This window comes from Dreissena polymorpha, chromosome 11, assembly GCF_020536995.1.
Source record: "Dreissena polymorpha isolate Duluth1 chromosome 11, UMN_Dpol_1.0, whole genome shotgun sequence".
Taxonomy (NCBI): Eukaryota; Metazoa; Mollusca; class Bivalvia; order Myida; family Dreissenidae; genus Dreissena; species Dreissena polymorpha.
The window spans coordinates 58,821,736-58,843,411 of NC_068365.1; the positions used below are offsets into that span (position 1 = coordinate 58,821,736).

Here is a 21,676-nt window from a genome sequence, read left to right on the forward strand (position 1 = left end):
AAGCGATCAATATGTTTCAATTATGGTCCTCTTCCACTTAGAATATGACTATATTACCTTGACCTTATTGAATATGAACAATTTCCCCATGATGGCGTACGTGATATTGTTAAGCACTCGAATAGTTGAGCGGGTTGTCCTCTGACAGCTCTTGTTTTGTTTTTTTATACACTGCATTATCAATCAACATGTCCCTTGAATGCATAGGTCAGTTACATTATACAATGAACAATAATCATTGTTACCAACCTAACCAAATACAAGAGTTACATTTCATCAAATAGGAAACAAAGCTGAAACTAGTAAAAGTAGTACTTGTTCACATTCATGCTTTCTACAAATTATTTATTCATGTTATACTGAACTTTGTACCAGGATTTTTGTGCCGTACGTACTTACCGTAAAAATCCAGTCATAAGTCGAGATTTAAAAAAAAGAAAAGATTAAATTTACAGTTTCGACTCATGAGGTCGTCCATGAAGAAAAAAGATGACATTCTACCAAGATCGATCCCCGCAGTAATGGTTAAAGTTGTTGTTGTATAGAAAACTTGTTGAAATACAACACACGAAATGTCGTTTTTCAACTGATACTTACCAATTATTATAATCACAGTTTGCCGCAACATTTCCCTTGTTTTTATTTTCATAATTTAATCCAAAGTTTTCATGTGTGCAGGTGTTTTTATGCTCCCCCAAAATTTTTTGGGGGGAGCATATAGTCGCCGCTTCATCTGTCCGTCTGTGTGTCCATCCGTGCATAATTTTTGTCCGGGCTATTTCTCAGCAACTAATGACCGGAATTCAATGAAACTTTATGGAAAGCTTCACTACCAAGAGGAGATGTGCATATTATCAGTAGGTTCTGGTCGGATGATTTTTCACAGAGTTATGGCCCTTTGAAATTTTCCACTAACTGTACATATAGTGCAATTGTCCGGGCTATTTCTCAGCAACTAATGACCGGAATTCAATGAAACTTTATGGGAAGCTTCACTACCACGAGGAGATGTGCATATTATCAGCGGGTTCTGGTCGGATGATTTTTCACAGAGTTATGGCCCTTTGAAATTTTCCATTATCTGTACTTATAGTGCAATTCTTGTCCGGGCTATTTCTCAGCAACTTATGACCGGAATTCAATGAAACTTTATGGGAAGCTTCACTACTAAGAGGAGATATGCATATTATCAGCGGGTTCTGGTCGGATGATTTTTCACAGAGTTATGGCCCTTTGGAATTTTCCATTAACTGTACACATAGTGCAATTCTTGTTCGGGCTATTTCTCAGCAACTAATGACCTGAATTCAATGAAACTTTATGGGAAGCTTCACTACCAAGAGGAGATGTGCATATTATCAGCGGGTTCTGGTCGGAAGATTTTTCACAGAGTTATGGCCCTTGGAAATTTTCCATTAACTGTACATATGGTGCAATTCTTGTCCAGGCTATTTCTCAGCAACTAATGACCAGAATTCAATGAAACTTTATGGGAAGCTTCACTACCAAGAGGAGATGTGCATATTATCAGCAGGTTCTGGTCAGATGATTTTCACAGAGTTATGGCCCTTTGAAATTTTATATAAAAAAATTCTTGTCCCCCCAACTACTGTGCCCTCAAGACGTTTCCTTTTATCTCAATATAATTATAGTGTAATATTGTGACAAAAAAAAACCTTTGGGGAGCATCACCCGTCTATGACAGTTTCTTGTTTTACAACTGAACGTGTAAACAAAAGATCAAGTCATTTAGAGCGAGGCTGTTTTTCGGAGAAAACCCGAGCTATTGTCATAGCCAGCTCGTCCGCCGTAGGCGTCGTGCTAAAACCTTAACATTGACTCTAAAATCAAAGTGCTTCCACCTACAACTTTGAAACTTCATATGTAGATGCACCTTGATGAGTTCTACACGCCTCACCTATTTTTGGGTCACTAGGTCAAAGGTCAAGGTCACTGAAACTTAATATGTAGCTGCACCTTGATGAGTTTTACATGCCACACCCATTTTCGGGTCACTAGGTCAAAGGTCAAGGTAACTGTGATCTCTAAAAAAAATAATTGCAAAACTGCACCTGCAGCCGAGCGTGGCACCCGTTATGCGGTGCTCTTGTTATATATTATTTTCGATTTCCTAAATATATATGGTATAGATTATAGTAAACAAAGTAAATAATACACGTGTACGCTATGTCTACGTCGCACAGTGCTATAATGAGGTCATGGTCTATGTATAGAATGAAAAATCCCCGTACATTTAAAATGGCGTCTGTTTATGAAATTCGTGGACAGACAATTTCTGACTCTACTTATGACTTGGACATATTCAAAATTTTCGATTTTCGTATCATTTTTCGCTCGACTATTATATATAAAATATAAATAGTGGAGCTATCCTACTCACCCCGGCGTCTGCGTAAGCGTCTGCGTTAGCCTCTGCGTTAGCGTCTGCGTTAGCGTGCAAATGTTAAAGTTTTTGTACTACCCCAAATATTTTCTTTGTCCCTTGACATATTGCTTTCATATTTTGCATACTTGTTTACCAACATGACCCCAACCTATAAACAAGAGCAGACAACTCTATCAAGCATTTTGTCATAATTATGGCCCCTTTTCCACTTAGAATATGCAGCAAATGTTAAAGTTTTCGTCCTACCCCATTTATTAGTCCCCTACCGGTTTCACCGGAGGGGACTTATGGTTTTGTCTCCGTCCGTCCGTCACACTTTTTTTGTTCCTGCGATAACTTAAAAAGTTCTGAATATTTTTTCATGAAACTTGGAACATGGATAGATGGCAATATGGACATTATGCACGTCATTTCATTTTGTTCCTACGTCAAAAATTGTGGTTGCTATGGCAACAAATAGACTAGAAACAGTGCTGAAATGGAGTTTTTTTCTGGATCCTGCGATAACTTTTTAAGTTCTTAATATTTTTTCATGAAACTTGGAACATGGATAGATGGCAATGTGGACAATATGCAAGTCATTTCATTTTGTTCCTACATCAAAAATTGTGGTTGCTATGGCAACAAACAGACTAGAAATAGTGCTGAAAATGGTGTTTTTTTCTGGATTCTGCGATAACTTTAAAAGTTCTAAATATTTTTTCATGAAACTTGGAACATGGATAGATGGCAATATGGACATTATGCACGTCATTTCATTTTGTTCCTATATCAAAAATTGTGGTGACTATGGAAACAAAATAAATAAACTGAAAATGGTGAAATTTCTGACAATGGTGGAGCCGGTAGGGGACTTTTATTGCTTGGCAATAGTCTTGTTTTCATTGTCCCTTGACATATTGCTTTCATATTTTGCATACTTGTTTACCAACATCACCCCAACCTATAAACAAGAGCAGACAACTCTATCAAGCATTTTGTCATAATTATTCCCCTTTTATGCTTAGAATATGCATATTATTGATAAATCTATGTTAAAGTTTGGGTACTACCCCAAATATTTCCTAATACCTTTGACATATTGCTTTTACATGTTGCATACTTGTTTACCAATATGACCCCAATCCTATAAACAAGAGCAGACCACTGTATCAAGCATTTTTACATAATTATGGCCCCTTTTTCACTTAGATAATTGAACATTTTGCTTAAAATGCCATAACTTCTTTATTTATGATCACATTTTATTATTACTTTGACAAAACAAAACTTACCTGAATGCCACAATGGATTCCACCCAAACAATACCCCACGCCCCTACCCAGAATCCCCCCCCCCCCCCCCAATTTATTTTTAGCTCACCTGATTGCTCAGGTGAGCTTTTGTGACCGGTCTTTGTCCGTCGTATGTCCGTCCGTCCGTAAACATTTGCTCGTAAACACTCTATAGGCCACATTTCTTGTCCCATCTTCATGAAACTTGGTCAGAAGCTTTGTCCCAATGAAATCTCTGCCGAGTTCGAAACTGGGTTGTGCCGGGTCAAAAGCTAGGTCACTAGGTCAAAAAAAAGAAAAACCTTTTAAACACTGTTGAAGTCACATTTTATGCCCAATCTTCATGTAACTTTGTCAAAATGTTTGTCTTAATGATATCTTGGTTGAGTTTAAAAGTGGTTTCGATCCGTTGAAAAACATGGCCGCCAGTGGGCGGGGCAGTTTTCCTTAATTGGCTATAGAGAAACCTTGTAAACACTCTAGAAGTCACAATTTTTGCCCAATCATCATGAAAGTTGGTCAAAACATTGGTTTTATTGATATCTCGCATGAGTTTGAAAATGGTCGGGATCGGTGAAAAAACATGGCCGCCAGTGGGAGGGGCATTTTTCTCTATATGTATATAGTGAAAACATGTGAACACAGTAAAAGTCACATTTTAGGCCCAATTTTCATGAAATTTGCTCAGAACATTTGTTTCCTTGATACGAGAGTTGAGTTCAAAAATGGTTCTGGTCAGTTAAGTAACATGGCTGCTGGGAGGGGGGCAGTTTTCTCATTATGCCCCCCCCCCCTTTCGAAGAAGAGGGGTTATATTGTTTTGCTCATGTTGGTCCGTCCGTCCACCAGGTGGTTTCCGGATGATAACTCAAAAGCGCTTATGCCAAGGATCATGAAACTTCAAAGGTACATTGATCATGACTCGCAGATGACCCCTATTGATTTTCAGGTCACTAGGTCAAAGGTCAAGGTCACGATGAACAGAAATAGTAAAATGGTTTCCGGATGATAACTCAAGAACGCTTATGCCTAGGATCATGAAACTTCATAGATACATTGATCATGACTCGCAGATGACCCCTATTGATTTTCAGGTCACTAGGTCAAAGGTTAAGGTCACGGTGACCCAAAGCAGTAAAATGGTTTCTGGATGATAACTCAAGAACGCTTAGGCCTAGGATAATGAAACTTCATAGGTACATTGATCATGACTCGAAGATGACCCCTATTGATTTTAAGGTCACTAGGTCAAAGGTCAAGGTCACGGTGACCTGAAATAGTAAAATGGTTTCTGGATGATGACTCAAGAACGCTTATGCCTAGGATCATGAAACTTCATAGGTACAATGATCATGACTCGCAGATGACCCCTATTGATTTTCAGGTCACTTAATCAAAGGTCAAGGTCACGGTGACCTGAAAAAGTAAAATGGTTTCTGGATGATAACTCAAGAACGCTTATGCCTAGGTTCATGACTTCATAGGTATATTGACCATGACTGGCAGATGACCCCTATTGATTATCAGGTCACTAGGTCAAAGGTCAAGGTCACAGTGCCAAAAAACGTATTCACACAATGGCTGTCAAGGTCACGGTGACTCAACTTAGAAAAATGGTTTCCGGATGATAACTCAAGAATGCTTACGGCTAGGATCATGAAACTTTATAGGTACATTGATCATGACTCGCAGATGAAATAATGATGAAACTTGACCAGGATGTTTGTCTGGACAATATCTAGGTCAAGTTTGACATTTGGTTTTATTGAATGAACCGACTCCTCTCAGGTGAGCGAACTAAGGCCATCTTGGCCCTCTTGTTTTAAACATCATCTAATAAATTACCCCACCCCACATTATACCCCCTCTAACCCCCCCCCCCCCGCCCCCCTACTCTCACCCCCCCCCCCAATTTATTTTCCTTTTTTATTTTTGAAAGATTGTCTTATAAATGACCACACCCCGCATTATGCACCCTCTCAACCCCCCTCCCCCCCCAAAAAAAATTAAATTAAATATTTTTTTTCCTTTTTTTATTTCTGAAAGATCGTCTAATAAATGATTGAATATGAACAATTTCCCCATGATGGCTTACGTTATAATGTCAAGCACTCGAATAGTCGAGCGCGCTCTCCTCTGACAGCTCTTGTTTACCCCCCGACTTATGAGCAGGAAGACTTATGACTGGGTTTTTTACGATATGAGATAGTCTGAGTAGTTTGTCATGATAATAAGAGATCATGATTAATGTAACTTTGCAAATGTGTTATTTGTAGTATTCATGGAAAAGACTGTTGTTGTTCCAACCACAAAAATGTTTCAAGTCATGTGAACTATCTGATATCTTGCCATAAAATGTAATTTCAGAAAACTTGTGCAAAGAGTGCTGCCAACGGCAGGTTACAAGTCACTGTAAGAAGTGTGATTGTAACCTCTGCATGGTCTGCTTTTCAAGGGTAAGTGCATGGGCCAGGAAATTAGAGAATTAATTATGGGGAAAGTTACAAGTAATTAGTAGTTTATAAATAATGCAAACTGATATTTGAAAGATAATTACATAAACTTAAAGACATTTATCAGTAGTAATTTCTGAGTTTGATACTGAAGAATATTTTCTAGCAAATGTTCTAATGTTGTACGTACAGATCTTTTTATGCCCCCGGATCGAAAGATCGGGGGTATATTGTTTTTGACCTGTCTGTCATTGTATGTGTGTGTGTGTCCCAAAACTTTAACCAAAACTTTAACCTTGGTCATAACTTGTGCAATATTGAAGATAGCAACTTGATATTTGGCATGCATGTGTATCTCATGGAGCTGCACATTTTGAGTGGTGAAAGGTCAAGGTCAAGGTCATCCTTCAAGGTCAAAGGTCAAATAAACAAATTCAACAACTTTAACCAAAACTTTAACCTTCTTCATAACTTTTTCAATATTGAACATAGCAACTTGATATTTGGCATGCATGTGTATCTCACGGTGCTGCACATTTTGAGTGGTGAAAGGTCAAGGTCAAGGTCATCCTTCAAGGTCAAAGGTCAAAAAAGTAATTCAAAGTGGGGCATTAGGGGGCATTGTGTTTCTGACAAACACATCTCTTGTTCTCATTTGTAATATTTGTTTCTAAGGAGAATGTTGACCAAAGTGTCCTAATAAATACTGGGAGGTCGTATAAACTTTAGACGCCAATTGCTGTATTGGCTGTTGGAAGTGCCAACATACATCTTTGAATTGTTTTGTTTTATGTGTGTTATATGTCAAACATGTGACAATCAGTTTTGTGAGGTTTAAATAATGCGGAACCATGCATAGCTAAGTGGCTTAAGCTGTGGACTATAAATCTGTGCTTATTAAGTTTGAATTCCATTCAGGTCATACGACGTGTGTGATTACACTCCTTCTAAAGCCTTTCTTCTTACCTCTGAATGCAAGAAAGGCACTTGTAGATTGCACGCACAAGCATGTGCAATGTGTACTGGTAAATTGCAAAGATGGGCTTTATTGTTACTTGATAATCAAATGTGTGCGTAGTTGAATTCACCACTGTTAAATGAGTGTGAAAAAAAAATCAATCAAATAAACTAACAATAGAGAAAATTAAATTAACGATTGTATTGAATGTTTTTCTACTTCAGGTGCACAGTTTCTCCAAGTATCTCCAGCAACACGTAGCAGTGCCTATAGAGGAATCCAGGTAAGTACGGTCTACTGTAAATACCTTTATATAGGCTGGTATGGGGAATGCATTGTTGACAAGTGTCAGGGTATTCTCCTTTGTAAATTTGGTACTTCAAAAAAGTATGATTTTAAGTCTAACTCACTTTCCAACTTCATAGTTTAAATATAATGAAATCCAAAATGCTTTAAAACTTATTTGAACCCTTTCTCACTTAGAAGCAAAGTGAAAATGGCTATGTGCAAACAGCATAAAACCAGAACAGCCTGCGAGTAACTTGCAGTGTGTTCAGGTTTTATGCTGTTTGCTGCTCATCAGTAACTAAGGGTTGGAAATAAAGCCTTTAAAACTTGAATCTAGTAAGAAAGGTCTTTAATTAAATTTAACTTTTTTAGGGACTACAAAAGTGTATAATACCTTTCTATGTGGTAAAGGATTAATAGATACTGTTGGGATTCATATCTTATACACACTGCATTGAAGAGAATTATTGCAGGCCATGAGATAATGTCTTTTACAGTTTTTAATATCAATAACAATCCATACTTATTTTAACTCAGATTTTTCAATTGCGTTAAGAGATCATTGTACAAATTATTATCCATGCCAAAGGTGAAGGGATATATAATTGGCGTTGTCTGTCCGTCATTCCATCCGTCTGTCATTCAGTCCTTCCTTCTCTCACAAAATTTTGAAATTGGCAGTGGATATCAATTCAATTTGCTTGTTTTACTTAGATTCATCCATATATACAGGTGTTTGTGTCTGTGAGACTTTCGAGACTGCTGTATCATTTATTATTTATTAAAATGTTCTTATTCTTAAGTGGCTATGTATGAAATAAAAGCTCAACAACAATCAAGATTTATTAGTTCAATCTGAGTTGAACTCTCATATATTTAACTGATGGAACTCTTAGACAAATAACAGACATTCAATTGGTCAACGTTTAGAGTTGAGACTAAGTTGAAAATAAAGAAGATTAAATTTTTTAGTTGTATGGCTAGGCTTTTTTGACCAAAGGGGTTACTTTACTGACCGCAGATCTCCTCTAGAAACTTTTAACAAATAAAATGGCTTTCCCTGGTTCTTGAGCCAAATTGACCTTAAAATATAGGAAAAAAAAAACTTTTTTGCTGTTATTGAGGTTTCATGAAGAAACCGTTGTAGCCTAATACACATTTATTTCGCCAAACTCTCATTGGTAGCCCTTGGCTATGCTGACAAATTTCAAAGTATGCCCTGATTTTTTTCGCATCTTTATTTCCTATACACATTAAAATTTTCAGTTTTCTGGAGATTTCTCAGATGTGCAAGATTCACGAATCACGGCCCATCGAGTATTTCTGTGAGGATGACGAGCTGCTCATCTGCTCACGCTGCGTTATTCAGGGGAACCACAAGGGTCACAACATCTCCTCCATCGAGGATAAGGTAGCGTTGTCTACTGGTCCCAGTTTCTGGAATCTTCTAATCTATTCTCATTTTTGTATTAATAGGACTTGCTTAAGCTTACGATTCTCATATTTCTAAAATTATTATGAGCTTTAAATGGGAACTTTGTATGAAAATTAAAAAACAAACGTGGTATCTTTTACAACACTACCAACTTTAAAATAGTAATACGTATCTTTGAAATTATTCTTACTGTACCAAGTATTCCAAAATATAGAAAGGGAATAAATTTCTTATTATTTTTTTTTTTTAAATTGTTAGAGTGGCATAAACCAGTTGCACTTTCGTCTGTCAGTCCATCTTTCAGTCTGTCTGTCTGTCTATCGGTCTGTCCGGCATTTTGTTTTCGGAGTTTTTTAAGCCCCATGCAGGTAGGGTGGCATAAACCACTCAGACTGTAGTCTGTCGATCTATCTGTCTGTCATGGCATATAGTAGTCGGACTGTCCGTCCGTCTGTCATTCCGTTTCAGGAGTTTTTTTCCTAAATGTTTAGAGTTAGTCACCTGATTTTTGGTATGTGAGTCTACTTGCATGAGTTACAGGTCAAGTTGGAGTCTACTTGCATGAGTTACAGGTCAAGTTGGAGTTTACATGCATGAGTTACAGGTCAAGTTGGAGTCTACTTGCATGAGTTACAGGTCAAGTTGGAGTTTACATGCATGAGTTACAGGTCAAGTTGGAGTCTACTTGCATGAGTTACAGGTCAAGTTGGAGTCTACTTGCATGAGTTACAGGTCAAGTTGGAGTCTACTTGCATGAGTTACAGGTCAAGTTGGAGTTTACATGCATGAGTTACAGGTCAAGTTGGAGTCTACTTGCATGAGTTACAGGTCAAGTTGGAGTCTACTTGCATGAGTTACAGGTCAAGTTGGAGTCTACTTGCATGAGTTACAGGTCAAGTTGGAGTTTACATGCATGAGTTACAGGTCAAGTTGGAGTCTACTTGCATGAGTTACAGGTCAAGTTGGAGTTTACATGCATGAGTTACAGGTCAAATTGGAGTCTACTTGCATGAGTTACAGGTCAAGTTGGAGTCTACTTGCATGAGTTACAGGTCAAATTGGAGTTTACTTGCATGAGTTACAGGTCAAGTTGGAGTGAGTCTACTTGCATGAGTTATAGGTCAAGTTGGAGTTTTGTTTCTGTCCATTGATATTTTGGCAAAGTTAAGGGCCTCCAACTTATAAATTAATTTTCTCTGCAATAACAGTTTTCCTCACTTTTTTACCTAACGCTTGCAGATATTTACCTGACTTTTGGTGTGTGAGTCTATCTGCATGACTTACAGATCAAGTTTGAGTTAAGTTCAGGGTCATTGATTTTTGACAAAGTAACAGGCCTTGGACTTGGGAATTTCATGTAAATAATACTTTTCCATAATTGTTCTCAAAAAACGCTTTGAGATATTTACCCGATTTTTGGTATTTGAGTCTTCCTTCTTGAGTGACAGATCAATTGTGAGTTTCATTTTGATCCATTTATTTTTGGCAAAGTATTGTGCCTTGGACTTTAAAATTTTCTCTACCAAAAAGTTGTCTAGACTTTTTTTACTTAATCCTTGCAGATATTTATTTGATTTTTTCATAAACGATTGCACTTGTCAAATGTCTTAACTTTTATTGGAGATGAAAACAATACATGAAATACAGCTTCAAGCTATAGGCAGAACTAGAAAATGTACTTGACTTTTTTATGTCCCCCACTATAGTAGTGGGGGACATATTGTTTTTGCCCTGTCTGTTGGTCTGTTGGTTGGTCTGTTGGTTGGTTGGTTTGCGCCAACTTTAACATTTGCAATAACTTTTGCAATACTGAGGATAGGAACTTGATATTTGGCATGCATATGTATCTCATGGAGCTGCACATTTTGAGTGGTGAAAGGTCAAGGTCAAGGTCATCCTTTAAGGTCAGAGGTCAAATATATTTGGCCAAAATCGCTAATTTTATGAATACTTTTGCAATATTGAAGATAGCAACTTGATATTTGGCATGCATGTGTATCTCATGGAGCTGCACATTTTTAGTGGTGAAAGGTCAAGGTCAAGGTCATCCTTCAAGGTCAAATATATGGGTCAAAATTGCTCATGTAATGTCACTTCTGCAATATTGAAGCTAGCATTTTTATATTTGAAATGCATGTGTATCTCATGGAGTTGCACATTTTGAGTGGTGAAGGGTCAAGGTCAAGGTCATCCTACAAGGTCAAACGTCATATAGGGGGACATTGTGTTTCACAAACACATCTTGTTGCTAAATAAAAAAAAGAGGCAGTCTGACTGGGCATTGTGGTAAAACGATTAATGTGTGCTTTCTTTAATTTTGACACTTCAATTAATTTTTATGTCCCCCACCTCTATAGTGGGGACATATTGTTTTTGCCCTGTCTGTTGGTTGGTTGGTTGGTTTGTGTGTTTGTGTGCTCCAACTTTAACATTTGCCATACCTTTTGCAATATTGAAGATAGCAACTTCATATTTGGCATGCATGTATATCTCATGGAGCTGCACATTTTGAGTGGTGAAAGGTCAAGGTCATCCTTCAAGGTCAAAGGCCAAATATATAGCTTCAAAGCGGTGCAGTAGGGGACATAGTGTTTCTGACAAACACATATCTTGTTTTTAATAATATTGTAAATTCTTTTTGTTTTAGAATCGGCACATAATCCGTGAAATGGAACCAAATTTACAAGTAGCCAACCTGGTATTCAAGAAGCTAAAGAAGATAGACAAGGTAACATTATAAGTACAAATTTGATTGTAAAATCCGGTTAATAACCATTCATTAGGAATGTTCCTTGGTTAATACTTTTAACGAACTAATTTAAATGGTATTCATTCCTTATTTAACTTATTAAATGTGGCCACATTGTGTGTAAGCAGTTTTTCTTAGTTGCTGGTAATTAAAAAAATAGAAAAAATGTCTTTATCAAAACCTACCAATGGTATACTGTCATGAGGATTTTATGTTGGAAACCATGGACTAAATATAATTTGCAGCCCTGTTAGTGGCCCTTATGAGTGTGTCTAAAATTTGAATATCCTATCATGCTTGCATGTCTACCATATTGTAAGTCTTGAAATGAAGAGTTTGTACTGGCTAATTAGGATTGTCACTTTCTGCTTAGGAGCTGGAGACCTTTGTACCTGACTGTCAGAGGGAGGTGGAGCCAGTGCTGAGGGACCTAAGGTCACACTTCCTGCACCTGCATGGTCTGTTACAGGTGCGAGAGCAGGCGCTGGAACACCGCATACTGCAGGTGTCACGTGGGCAGCTGGAACCACTCGAGAAACTGGTGAGTGGTCTGTGATACTGTGAAACCATTTATTTTCGACAGCACAAAATTTCGTCATTTTTATAAAAATGACGATTTTGTCAGCACTTAAATTCGCCGATTTCTGATTTTTGAATTTAAAAAAAATGCGTCAGTCAATATCCGATTTGTGTGTAATACATATTCGCGATCAATCGCAGTTGCGAAAAATCGTGGTATGAATGCGGGAACACACTTGAGAATCACTGCAGGAGGTGGGCCTGTTTGTCACATGTCAATTAACTAGTCTTTTGTTATCAAGGGCCAGTAATGGACCCTCTAAATGTATGCCCTTCACACGTTCATTGTTATGATTAGCGGACATGTGGGATCGAATAACCGTTAACGAGTGTTTGTAACAACGAAGCCAATTGCCAATTAGTCTTATTCTATCAAATAGCAACTCAAACTAGTTACTTTTGTTTATTTTCTTGGGTATGTGTTCTAGTTGGTATGATTTTTATTAAAATGCTGTCAATACCGTTTAAAAACTGTTTGAGTTATACGAAAGAGGTTCCAGATTGTAAAGTGTTGTTTTTTTCAAATAAAATGCTTTTTTATTCTGATATCAACCTTAAAATTATAAACTCTATGTGTGTGTTTGTTCTTAAAAAGTAAACTACCGGTATATAAATCAATAATGTAAATAATTTAAAATTAAATAAATTGATACATATAAAATAGATAAAACAGTAATAAGTGTGGTTAAACGCAAACAATCAAACAACAAACAGCAATTAAAATATTCTTTATTAATTTGTGATAAATACGCATGTTGATCACACATCGTCATCCTTTCATTTGGTTTATTGTCTTTCATCGGCATTCGCTGCGTGATGGCTAATATGCAACACCCCTGAAAAACACAATGCACCTGATGGGTAATAAAGTTATAAACAATTAGCGCTAATTCATTACCATTCTATTTAAACGAAGTCAACGCTTTCGATACAGCTGTACTGCACACGCGTTTTAAAGAAGTGTAACGTGTCAGTTAAGTACCTTGTGTAATCTACATCCCTTTGTGTCAAAACCGGATTAATCTTGATTACGAAACAGCAGTGAATGTGTGCATGGATTATGTTGGAATTTAATGCCTCATGTCTACGGTAATTTTAAAATATTGATCAACTTGGTGTTTGTTTTTGTTCAAACATAGAGCATGATTGTTCGTTAGGATCTTAAATTCGCCGATCGGTAGACTGACGAAATTTATTAAAATTTATGCCTGACGATTAATAATGGTTTCACAGTAATATGAGTTGTGTTCTGAGAAAACTGGACATATTGCATGTGCATAAAGTGTCGTCCCAGATTAGCCTGTGCAGTACGCACAGGCTAATCAGGGATGACACTGTCCGCTTTTACGACATTTTTCGTTTGAATGAAGTCTCTTCTTAGCAAAAATCCAATTTAGGCAGAAAGTGTCGTCCCTGATTAGCCTGTGCAGACTGCATAGGCTAATCTGGGACGACACTTTACGCACATGCATTATGCCCAGTTTTCTCAGAACGCGACTCATATTGACTCAGGGAGTTGTCAATGATTATTTTTACACAGAACAACTGATGCGTGGTCTAGGATAATTTAAATATAGACAGTTGTTTATGATAATTTTAATACTGAAAAACTGGTAAGTTGTCTTTGATAATTTTAACACAGAAAAACTGGCGAATGATCTTTAATGATGCTAACACAGATAAGGTACAGGTTTCTTGCAGTAAGATTGTACCCACTGTTGTGAATGATAATTTTAACACAGATAAGGTACAGATTTATAGGTATAGTGTGAACGGCGTTAATTTATGTAAATATACAATTAAATAGCCAGAGAGCTTTGTGAACATGGGACCTAAGTGACATGACTCATTATAGAGCACTCAAAGCATAACAGAAACATAATTTTACTACATCCACCACACTTTTATACATTTGCCTTTTACAAATTCATTAGACACTTGTCACCTTCTCATTTTTAGCTCATCTATTTTTTGAAAAAAAAAAATGAGCTATTGTCATCACCTTGGCGTCGGCGTTGGCGTCGGCGTCCGGTTAAGTTTTGCGTTTAGGTCCACTTTTCTCAGAATGTATCAATGCTATTGTATTCAAACTTGGTACACTTACTAACTATCATGAGGGGACTGGGCAGGCAAAGTTAGATAACTCTGGCGTGCATTTTGACAGAATTATGTGCCCTTTTTATACTTAGAAAATTGAAAATTTTGGTTAAGTTTTGCGTTTAGGTCCACTTTCCTCAGAAAGTATCAATGCTATGGCATTCAAACTTGGTACACTTACTTACTATCATGAGGGGACTGGGCAGGCAAAGTTAGATAACTCTGGCATGCATTTTGACAGAATTATTTGCCCTTTTTATACTTAGAAAATTGAAAATTTGGTTAAGTTTTGTGTTTAGGTCCACTTTATTCCTACAGTATCAAAGCTATTGCTTTCATACTTGCAACACTTATTAACTATCATAAGGGGACTGTGCAGGCAAAGTAATGTAACTCTGACTGGCATTTTGACAGAATTATGTGCCCTTTTTATACTTAGAAAATTGAAAATTTGGTTAAGTTTTGTGTTTTGGTCCACTTTACCCCTAAAGTATCATAGATATTGCTTTCATACTTGGAACACTCGCAAACTATCATAAGGGTACAGTAAAAGGACAAGTTGCATAACTCTGGTTGTCATTTTTACGGGATTATGGCCCTTTTTTGACTTAGTAACTTTGAATATATGGTTAAATTGTGTGTTTCGATCCACTTTACTTCTTAAGTATCAAGGCTATTGCTTTCAAACTTCAAATACTTTCATGCTATCATGAGGTTACTGTACCTGGCAAGTTGAATTTTACCTTGACCTTCGAATGACCTTGACTCTCAAGGTCAAATTATTAAATTTTGCTTAAATTGCCATAACTTCTTTATTTATGATTAGATTTGATTGATACTTTGACAAAACCACTCTTACCTGACATACCACAATAGACTCCACCCAAACCATTTTTTTTAAGATCATGTCACAAATGACCACCACACCCTCACACTTTACCCCCCCCCCCCCCCCACCCCCCCCCAAATATTTTTTTTGAAACGGTTAAAAAAACACAAATATTTATTTTTATTTAATATGTTTGAAATACCGTCCAACCATCGCACCCAAGAATACCCCCCATCCCACCCTCCCCCCACCCGAATCCCCCCCCTATGTTTTTTTTTTTTTTTTTTTTAAGATCATCTCACAAATTACCACCACACCCTCACACTTTACCCCCCCCTCACCCCATCCCCCCACCCAACTTTTTTTTTTTTTTTGAAACAACACAAATATTTATTTTTATTATTTTATGTTTGAAATACCGTCCAACCATCGCACCCAAAAATCCCCCCCCCCCCCACTCCCCCCCACCCCCCACCCCGATTTTTTTTTTTTTTGCATTTTTTTTGGCATTTTTGGAAGATAATGTAATAAATTCCACACCCCCACACTATACACCCCTCTTCACTCCGCTCCTCCCTCGTTTGTGATTGAAAATGAGAGTCCCTTCACCTTTAAAAAGAAAATAGATGAGCGGTCTGCACCCGCAAGGCGGTGCTCTGGTTAAGTTTTGTTGGAGTTGCCTCCCTTTAAAAAACATGGAGAACAAGGCATAAGGCATGGGAAGCTCATCTATTAGCATAGCAGTACAAAAATTATTGAGTGATTTAAATATAATGAATAAAGATGAAAAAGTTTACATTATTTTGATTGTTGTATGTTTGCAGAAAGCAGAACTGGACCAAGAATATAAACAGCTTGATTTGACAATTAAATGTAAGTTAAGTTGTGATGTCATATGCAGCCAGTGTAGCTTCTGGCCAGCCTGCACATTTGCACAGTCTGGTCTAGAGCTACACTGTCCGCTTTAAACTTAAGCAAGGTATCATGGTCTCGTTAGACAGGGTAGCTCCTGACTAGATTGCACAATTTTGGGTTGGTCTTGAACAGCGCTGGCTGCATATGGCTTTAGACCCATTTTTGCATGACACATCTGATATATAGTAATTTAATTTACTTATTCAATTACTTTTATATTATTAAGTTTTCTGGTGTCTTCCACATGTTAGTTCAGGAACACATTTAACATCATCAGGCTTATTACTTTTTGAACCACACAGTTCAGTTTCAACCTGCATTTTTTGTCCTAAGATCTTAGGTGAAACACTACCCTGGTTCTTTCACCAGTGGACATGACAATGATTTATTATTATCCCCCGCCATAGGCAGAGAGATATTGTTTTGGCTTTGTCCGTCCGTCCGTCCTTCTCTCTGTCCTTCCGTCCTTTTTTTCATCAGTCCGGCACTTTTGTGTCCGGAGCCATATCTTGGAAATGCATTGGCGGATTTCATTGAAACTTGGTATGAGTATATATATATATATGGCATTGTACACCATCTGTTAATAACAGAGTTATGGCCCTTTTTATCTTGAAAAAATGCTTTTTAGCTGATTGTCAAATTTATCACTTTTGTGTCCAGAAGCATATTGGCGGGGGATATCAATTCAACGAATTTGCTTGTTTTTACTAAATCATTCAATTTATCTTAAGATAATAAATAAAACAGGCCTCTAATTGTTTCAGCATTGCACAGGATAGTGATTTATTTTAATTACAACATTCAGTCGGAAATTGAATTTATCTTATAATAATAAGTCAAACAAGTCCTTGACTCTTACAGCCGCCCACAGGATCATGAACAACAACGATGAGGTGATTGTGAATGCCAAGGACATCCTGGAGCGCCTGGTGCACGCTCGAGACATCCCATGCATCGTGGAACTGAATGAGGAGTCTGTGCACACCCAGCGAATAGTGTGAGTTCTCTGTGCTGTAACTTTGTTATGATAATCTATGGACAGTCTTGATAGTTTTGAGGTTAAGCATTAAACTATTGCATCTGCCCCAGTGCACCAAGTTCTTAAATAGAAATAAACTTTGGTAATTATTTTTTTATGGGCCAACAAAAAAATGCATGAAGAACAGTCAAATTGTACTTTTACTGTAATTATTGATTATGCAGATCCATTTACAACATAGCATGTCATGTTTTTGGAGTAAATGTGTAAGTAGACGGCATGTTTTTGGAGTAAATGTGTAAGTAGACGGCATGTTTTTGGAGTAAATGTGTAGTAGACGGCATTTTTTGCAAGTGTAGAGTAAAGCTTATATTCCATTCACAAGTGAATTTTGTATAACATAATTAAATGGATCTCTTACAAATGAAATAGTTTTAAGTTAAATGAATGTCATTTATTGGAAAAAATCGGAAAACAAATTGCTATAGACTTTATTAAAAAAAGCTGTCAAAACACTTGAACCAATTTTAAGCTCACCTGATTGCTCAGGTGAGCTTTTGTGACCGGTCTTTGTCCGTCGTCAGTCCGTTGTCTGTACACATTTGTTCCTTAACACTCTAGAGGCCACATTTATTGTCCGATCTGCATGAAACTTAGTCAGAAGATTTGTCCCGATGATATCTCGATCGAGTTCGAAACTGGGTCTTGCTGGGTCAAAAACTAGGTCACTAGGTCAAAAAAAAGAAAAACCTTGTAAACACTGTAGAAGTCACATTTCATGCCCAATCTTCATGTAGCTGTGTCAAAATGTTTGCCGTAATGATATGTTGGTTGAGTTCAAAAGTGGTTTCTGTCCGTTGAAAAACATGGCCGCCAGTGGGCGAGGCAGTTTTCCTTATTTGGCTATAGAGAAACCTTGTTAACACTCTAGAAGTCACAATTTTTGCCCAATCATCATGAAAGTTGGTCAAAACATTGGTTTTATTGATAACCCGAAAGAGTTCAAAAATGGTCCAGATCGGTGAAAAAACATGGCCGCCAGTGGGCAGGGCATTTTTCTCTATATGTATATAGTGAAAACATGTGAACACTCTAGAAGTCACATTTTTGGCCCAATGCTCATGAAATTTGGTCAAAATGTTTGCCTTAATAATATGTTGGTTGAGTTCAAAAGTGGTTTCGGTCCGATGAAAAACATGGCGGCCAGTGGGCGGGGCAATTTTCCTTATTTGGCCATAGAGAAACCTTGTAAACACACTAGAAGTCACAATTTTTGCCCAATCATCATGAAATTTGGTCAAAACATTGGTTTTATTTATATCTCAGATGAGTTTGAAAATGGTCCAGATCGGTGAATAAACATGGCCGCCAGTGGGCGGGGCATTTTTCTCTATATGTATATAGTGAAAACATGTGAAAACTCTAGAAGTCACATTTTTGGCCCAATGTTCATAAACTTTGGTCAGAACATTTGATTCATTGATACAAGAGTTGAGTTCCAAAATGGTTCCGGTCAGTTGAAAAACATGGCTGCCGGGCAGTTTTCGTATATATATATATATATAGTAAAAAAAGCTTGTGAACACTCTAGAACTCACATTTTTTGCCCAATCATCATGAGACTTGGTGAAGAGATTGGTTTTATATATATCTCAGATGAGTTCGCAAATGGTCCTGATCGGTAAAAAAACATGGCTGCCAGGGGGGTGGGGCAGTTTTCCTTATGTGACTAGAGGGAAACCTTGTGATCGAACAAGTTAAGAAGTCACATTTTTTGCCTAATCATCGTGAAATTTTTAGTTAATACATTGGTTTTATTGATTTCTCGGACAAGTTGGAAAATGGCTTAGATCGGTGTAACACACTTTTTAGCTCACCTGATTTCTCAGGTGAGGTTTTAGGATTGGTCTTTGTCCGCCGTCCGTAAACACTCTAGCATTCACATTTCTCAAGCATTCTTTATCAATGTTGCTGAAAGATCTCTGTTAAGTTTTAAAATGAGCAAAATCAATTAATGCCATAATTATTGTCCTTAGATTGTTCAAATTTTCATTATATTATACAAAATCCTTTTAAACACTCTAGAGGTTACAATTTTGTTTCAGATTTTATGAATCTTGGTCATAATATTACTTTTTTGTAAGCTAAGTTTGATATTTGTTAAGGGGGGTCAACTCAAAATAAAGGTCACCAGGTCAAATCTTACAAAAACAAAAACACTCCATACGCCAGTGTTTTGGTTCAATAATGATGAAACTTGACCATGATTTTTGTCTGGACAATATCTAGGTAAAGTTTGACATTTGGTAAAGATTGAATAAACCGACTCCTCTCAGGTGAGCGAACTAGGGCCATCTAGGCCCTCTTGTTCATAAATACATGCCTGTTTGACTCATTTTGTGCCTTTAATGTCTGTGAGGCAGATAACTTTTGGGAATATTAAATAATATTGATTGGTATAAATACAAAGTGGATTTTACTTTTGTACAGGTTCAAAAAGTGAACTTATATTTTATAAATTAAAGCAACATAGCATACAGGTATCACATATAATAAATCATATTAAAAAGTTGACATTTTCTTTTTTTGTTTTATCTTCTACAGAAGTGTTTTAATTAAAGTTAGTTTTCTGAAATTATTCATTATATATGTTTAACATTGCAAAAGTGTTGATGCATATTTAATTTAAACAATTTGCATCTAATTAAAAAAAAAATTATTGTATAGAAATATTTAATACCTTTGGAGAAATTTGATGAATTCTAGACACCGCCCCAGGTTAATATATCTTAGGAATACTTAATCACGTTCTTTGAGAAGTTCTTGTTCTTGTTTTCAGTTTCAAGTCCGCTCCTCTGGATACTCTGCTGTTACAACATGGGGAGATATCAGAAGCAGAGCAGCCAAGGTGACAAATTCAGTAATTTAATATAATTGAAAACATGACTCTTAAAGGCATAGACCTTAGAGCTTTTTACAGATTTCACATGAATATCAGTTTCATTTATGGGATCTGACGAGAGCGACAGTTCATTCCATATTTCATCAAACCAGTTCTTGCATTGTGTAACATTAGCAAGCCTTTAACAAACTTACTAACTTTTGTAACCTACATGTAACGAATGTCCATCTCCTGATGTATCATGGATAAGTTAATTGTTCAAATACTAACTGTTCATTTCACTCCCTCGAATCCATGTACCCCACAGGTTTAGAACTTTCTGCTACCGAGATCTCCCGGAGAGGTTTTCCATGGACGATGCAGAGAGTGTGTTCCCTAGCCCCCCGTCAACCCCTCAAGATGGGCAAAGTCACCAGTCAGAGACAACCTCACAGACTTCACAGAGTGATGATGTCATCATTGAAGGTACAGCATCCCAGTATCACTGCTTGACTGTTGATCTTCACTTTCAAACTCTTTGCACAAACATAATTTTAAAGAGTATTCCAATATCAGCGATGTAATGGAAGTTACTACCAATCTTATTATTAATTTATTATTATTATTTTATATATGTACCACGCATAATCTAGTATATATATATAGCTCCATATATGCTACACATTTTCCATATTCATCAGTATATCCAACCTCCATTGAAAATATCAATACTCCTCAGTATATATATATATCTCCATATATACTGTCCAATCTCCATGTATTATACTCCTGAGTATTTATATAGCTCCATATATTCTGTGTATAATACTCCATGCATATACTCCATGTATATACTTATCTCTATAAATCCGCTTCGGGTCGCCTTTGTCTGAGCAGACCCAAAGCATCTAAATGCAAACTTAAGAATGAACATTTTGAAATGAAATTTTTTGAAATGTGCCAAATATAGGGTGTCTTCCCTCCAAAACTGATTATCTCCAACAGGAGCCATATTAAGGAGAGGAGAACCACCCATACCTATATCAAATATTGTTAACTTGTGAAGTAATGTATAATTGTTGACAGTGACACCATACCATCATGAGCGGCCTAGAATTTTCCGCCACTGCAAATTGGAAACAATTTGTCCCCCAAAATTATAGGCCTAAGCATATAATAAACTTATGTCGCTGCCAAGAAAGCTTGCGATTGCTTCACCTATACTGAAGATGAATAGTTCATTGCCAACATCTGACAAATAGACTTTATCAACATGGAACATTCCTGGGGTACTCAAATCAATTGATTCAATCAAAATTGCCCTTCCACTAGCAAAAGATAACACATAATTTGAAATTGTGCGATTGATGTTTTGACGTTTGGAATTCATTTTCTTTTGATAAGAATTGTCAACCACTTCCCTAGTCCAAGATAATCTTGGAAGAATGAATACCCAAACAATCAATGAGTTAGGAAATATATCGAAAAGATACTGCAACTCAGATTAAATTATTCTTATAGTTTTACATTGATTTGTACTTGTGATGTTATTTCCCCCAACATGAACGCAAATAATTTCAGGAGTTCGGCCTTTAATCATACCAAGTTAGATTACTGGATGCAAATCTTCAACTCTAAAACCATTATGACCAACCCAGGAAATAGTGAAATATGTAAACGTGTCCCTGTGTCTTGAATGGAAGCGTTCCCCTGCCCATTGAATAAGTGAATCCCCTACCAGCCAAACTTTTGTAAAATAAACCCAAAGAAAGAGTTGTTATTATTACAGGCGCAATCGCAAGCTATCTTGAGTTTTCATAAGTTTTACT

The 21,676-nt window shown here is 36.9% G+C and overlaps 1 protein-coding gene across 2 annotated transcripts in view; it reads left to right on the forward strand.

Annotated features, from left to right (window-relative positions):
• The window catches only part of LOC127850272 (RING finger protein 17-like), a 121,783-nt gene that overhangs the window by 22,466 nt on the left and 77,641 nt on the right, over positions 1-21,676 (forward strand). For both annotated transcript variants that reach the window (XM_052383165.1, XM_052383166.1), the window contains exons 5-13: positions 6,049-6,137; positions 7,317-7,375; positions 8,647-8,791; positions 11,463-11,543; positions 11,938-12,105; positions 15,894-15,942; positions 16,849-16,984; positions 19,806-19,874; positions 20,176-20,333. In XM_052383165.1, coding sequence (XP_052239125.1) covers positions 6,049-6,137; positions 7,317-7,375; positions 8,647-8,791; positions 11,463-11,543; positions 11,938-12,105; positions 15,894-15,942; positions 16,849-16,984; positions 19,806-19,874; positions 20,176-20,333 — 954 coding nt within the window. The remainder of the gene's footprint in view (positions 1-6,048; positions 6,138-7,316; positions 7,376-8,646; positions 8,792-11,462; positions 11,544-11,937; positions 12,106-15,893; positions 15,943-16,848; positions 16,985-19,805; positions 19,875-20,175; positions 20,334-21,676) is intronic.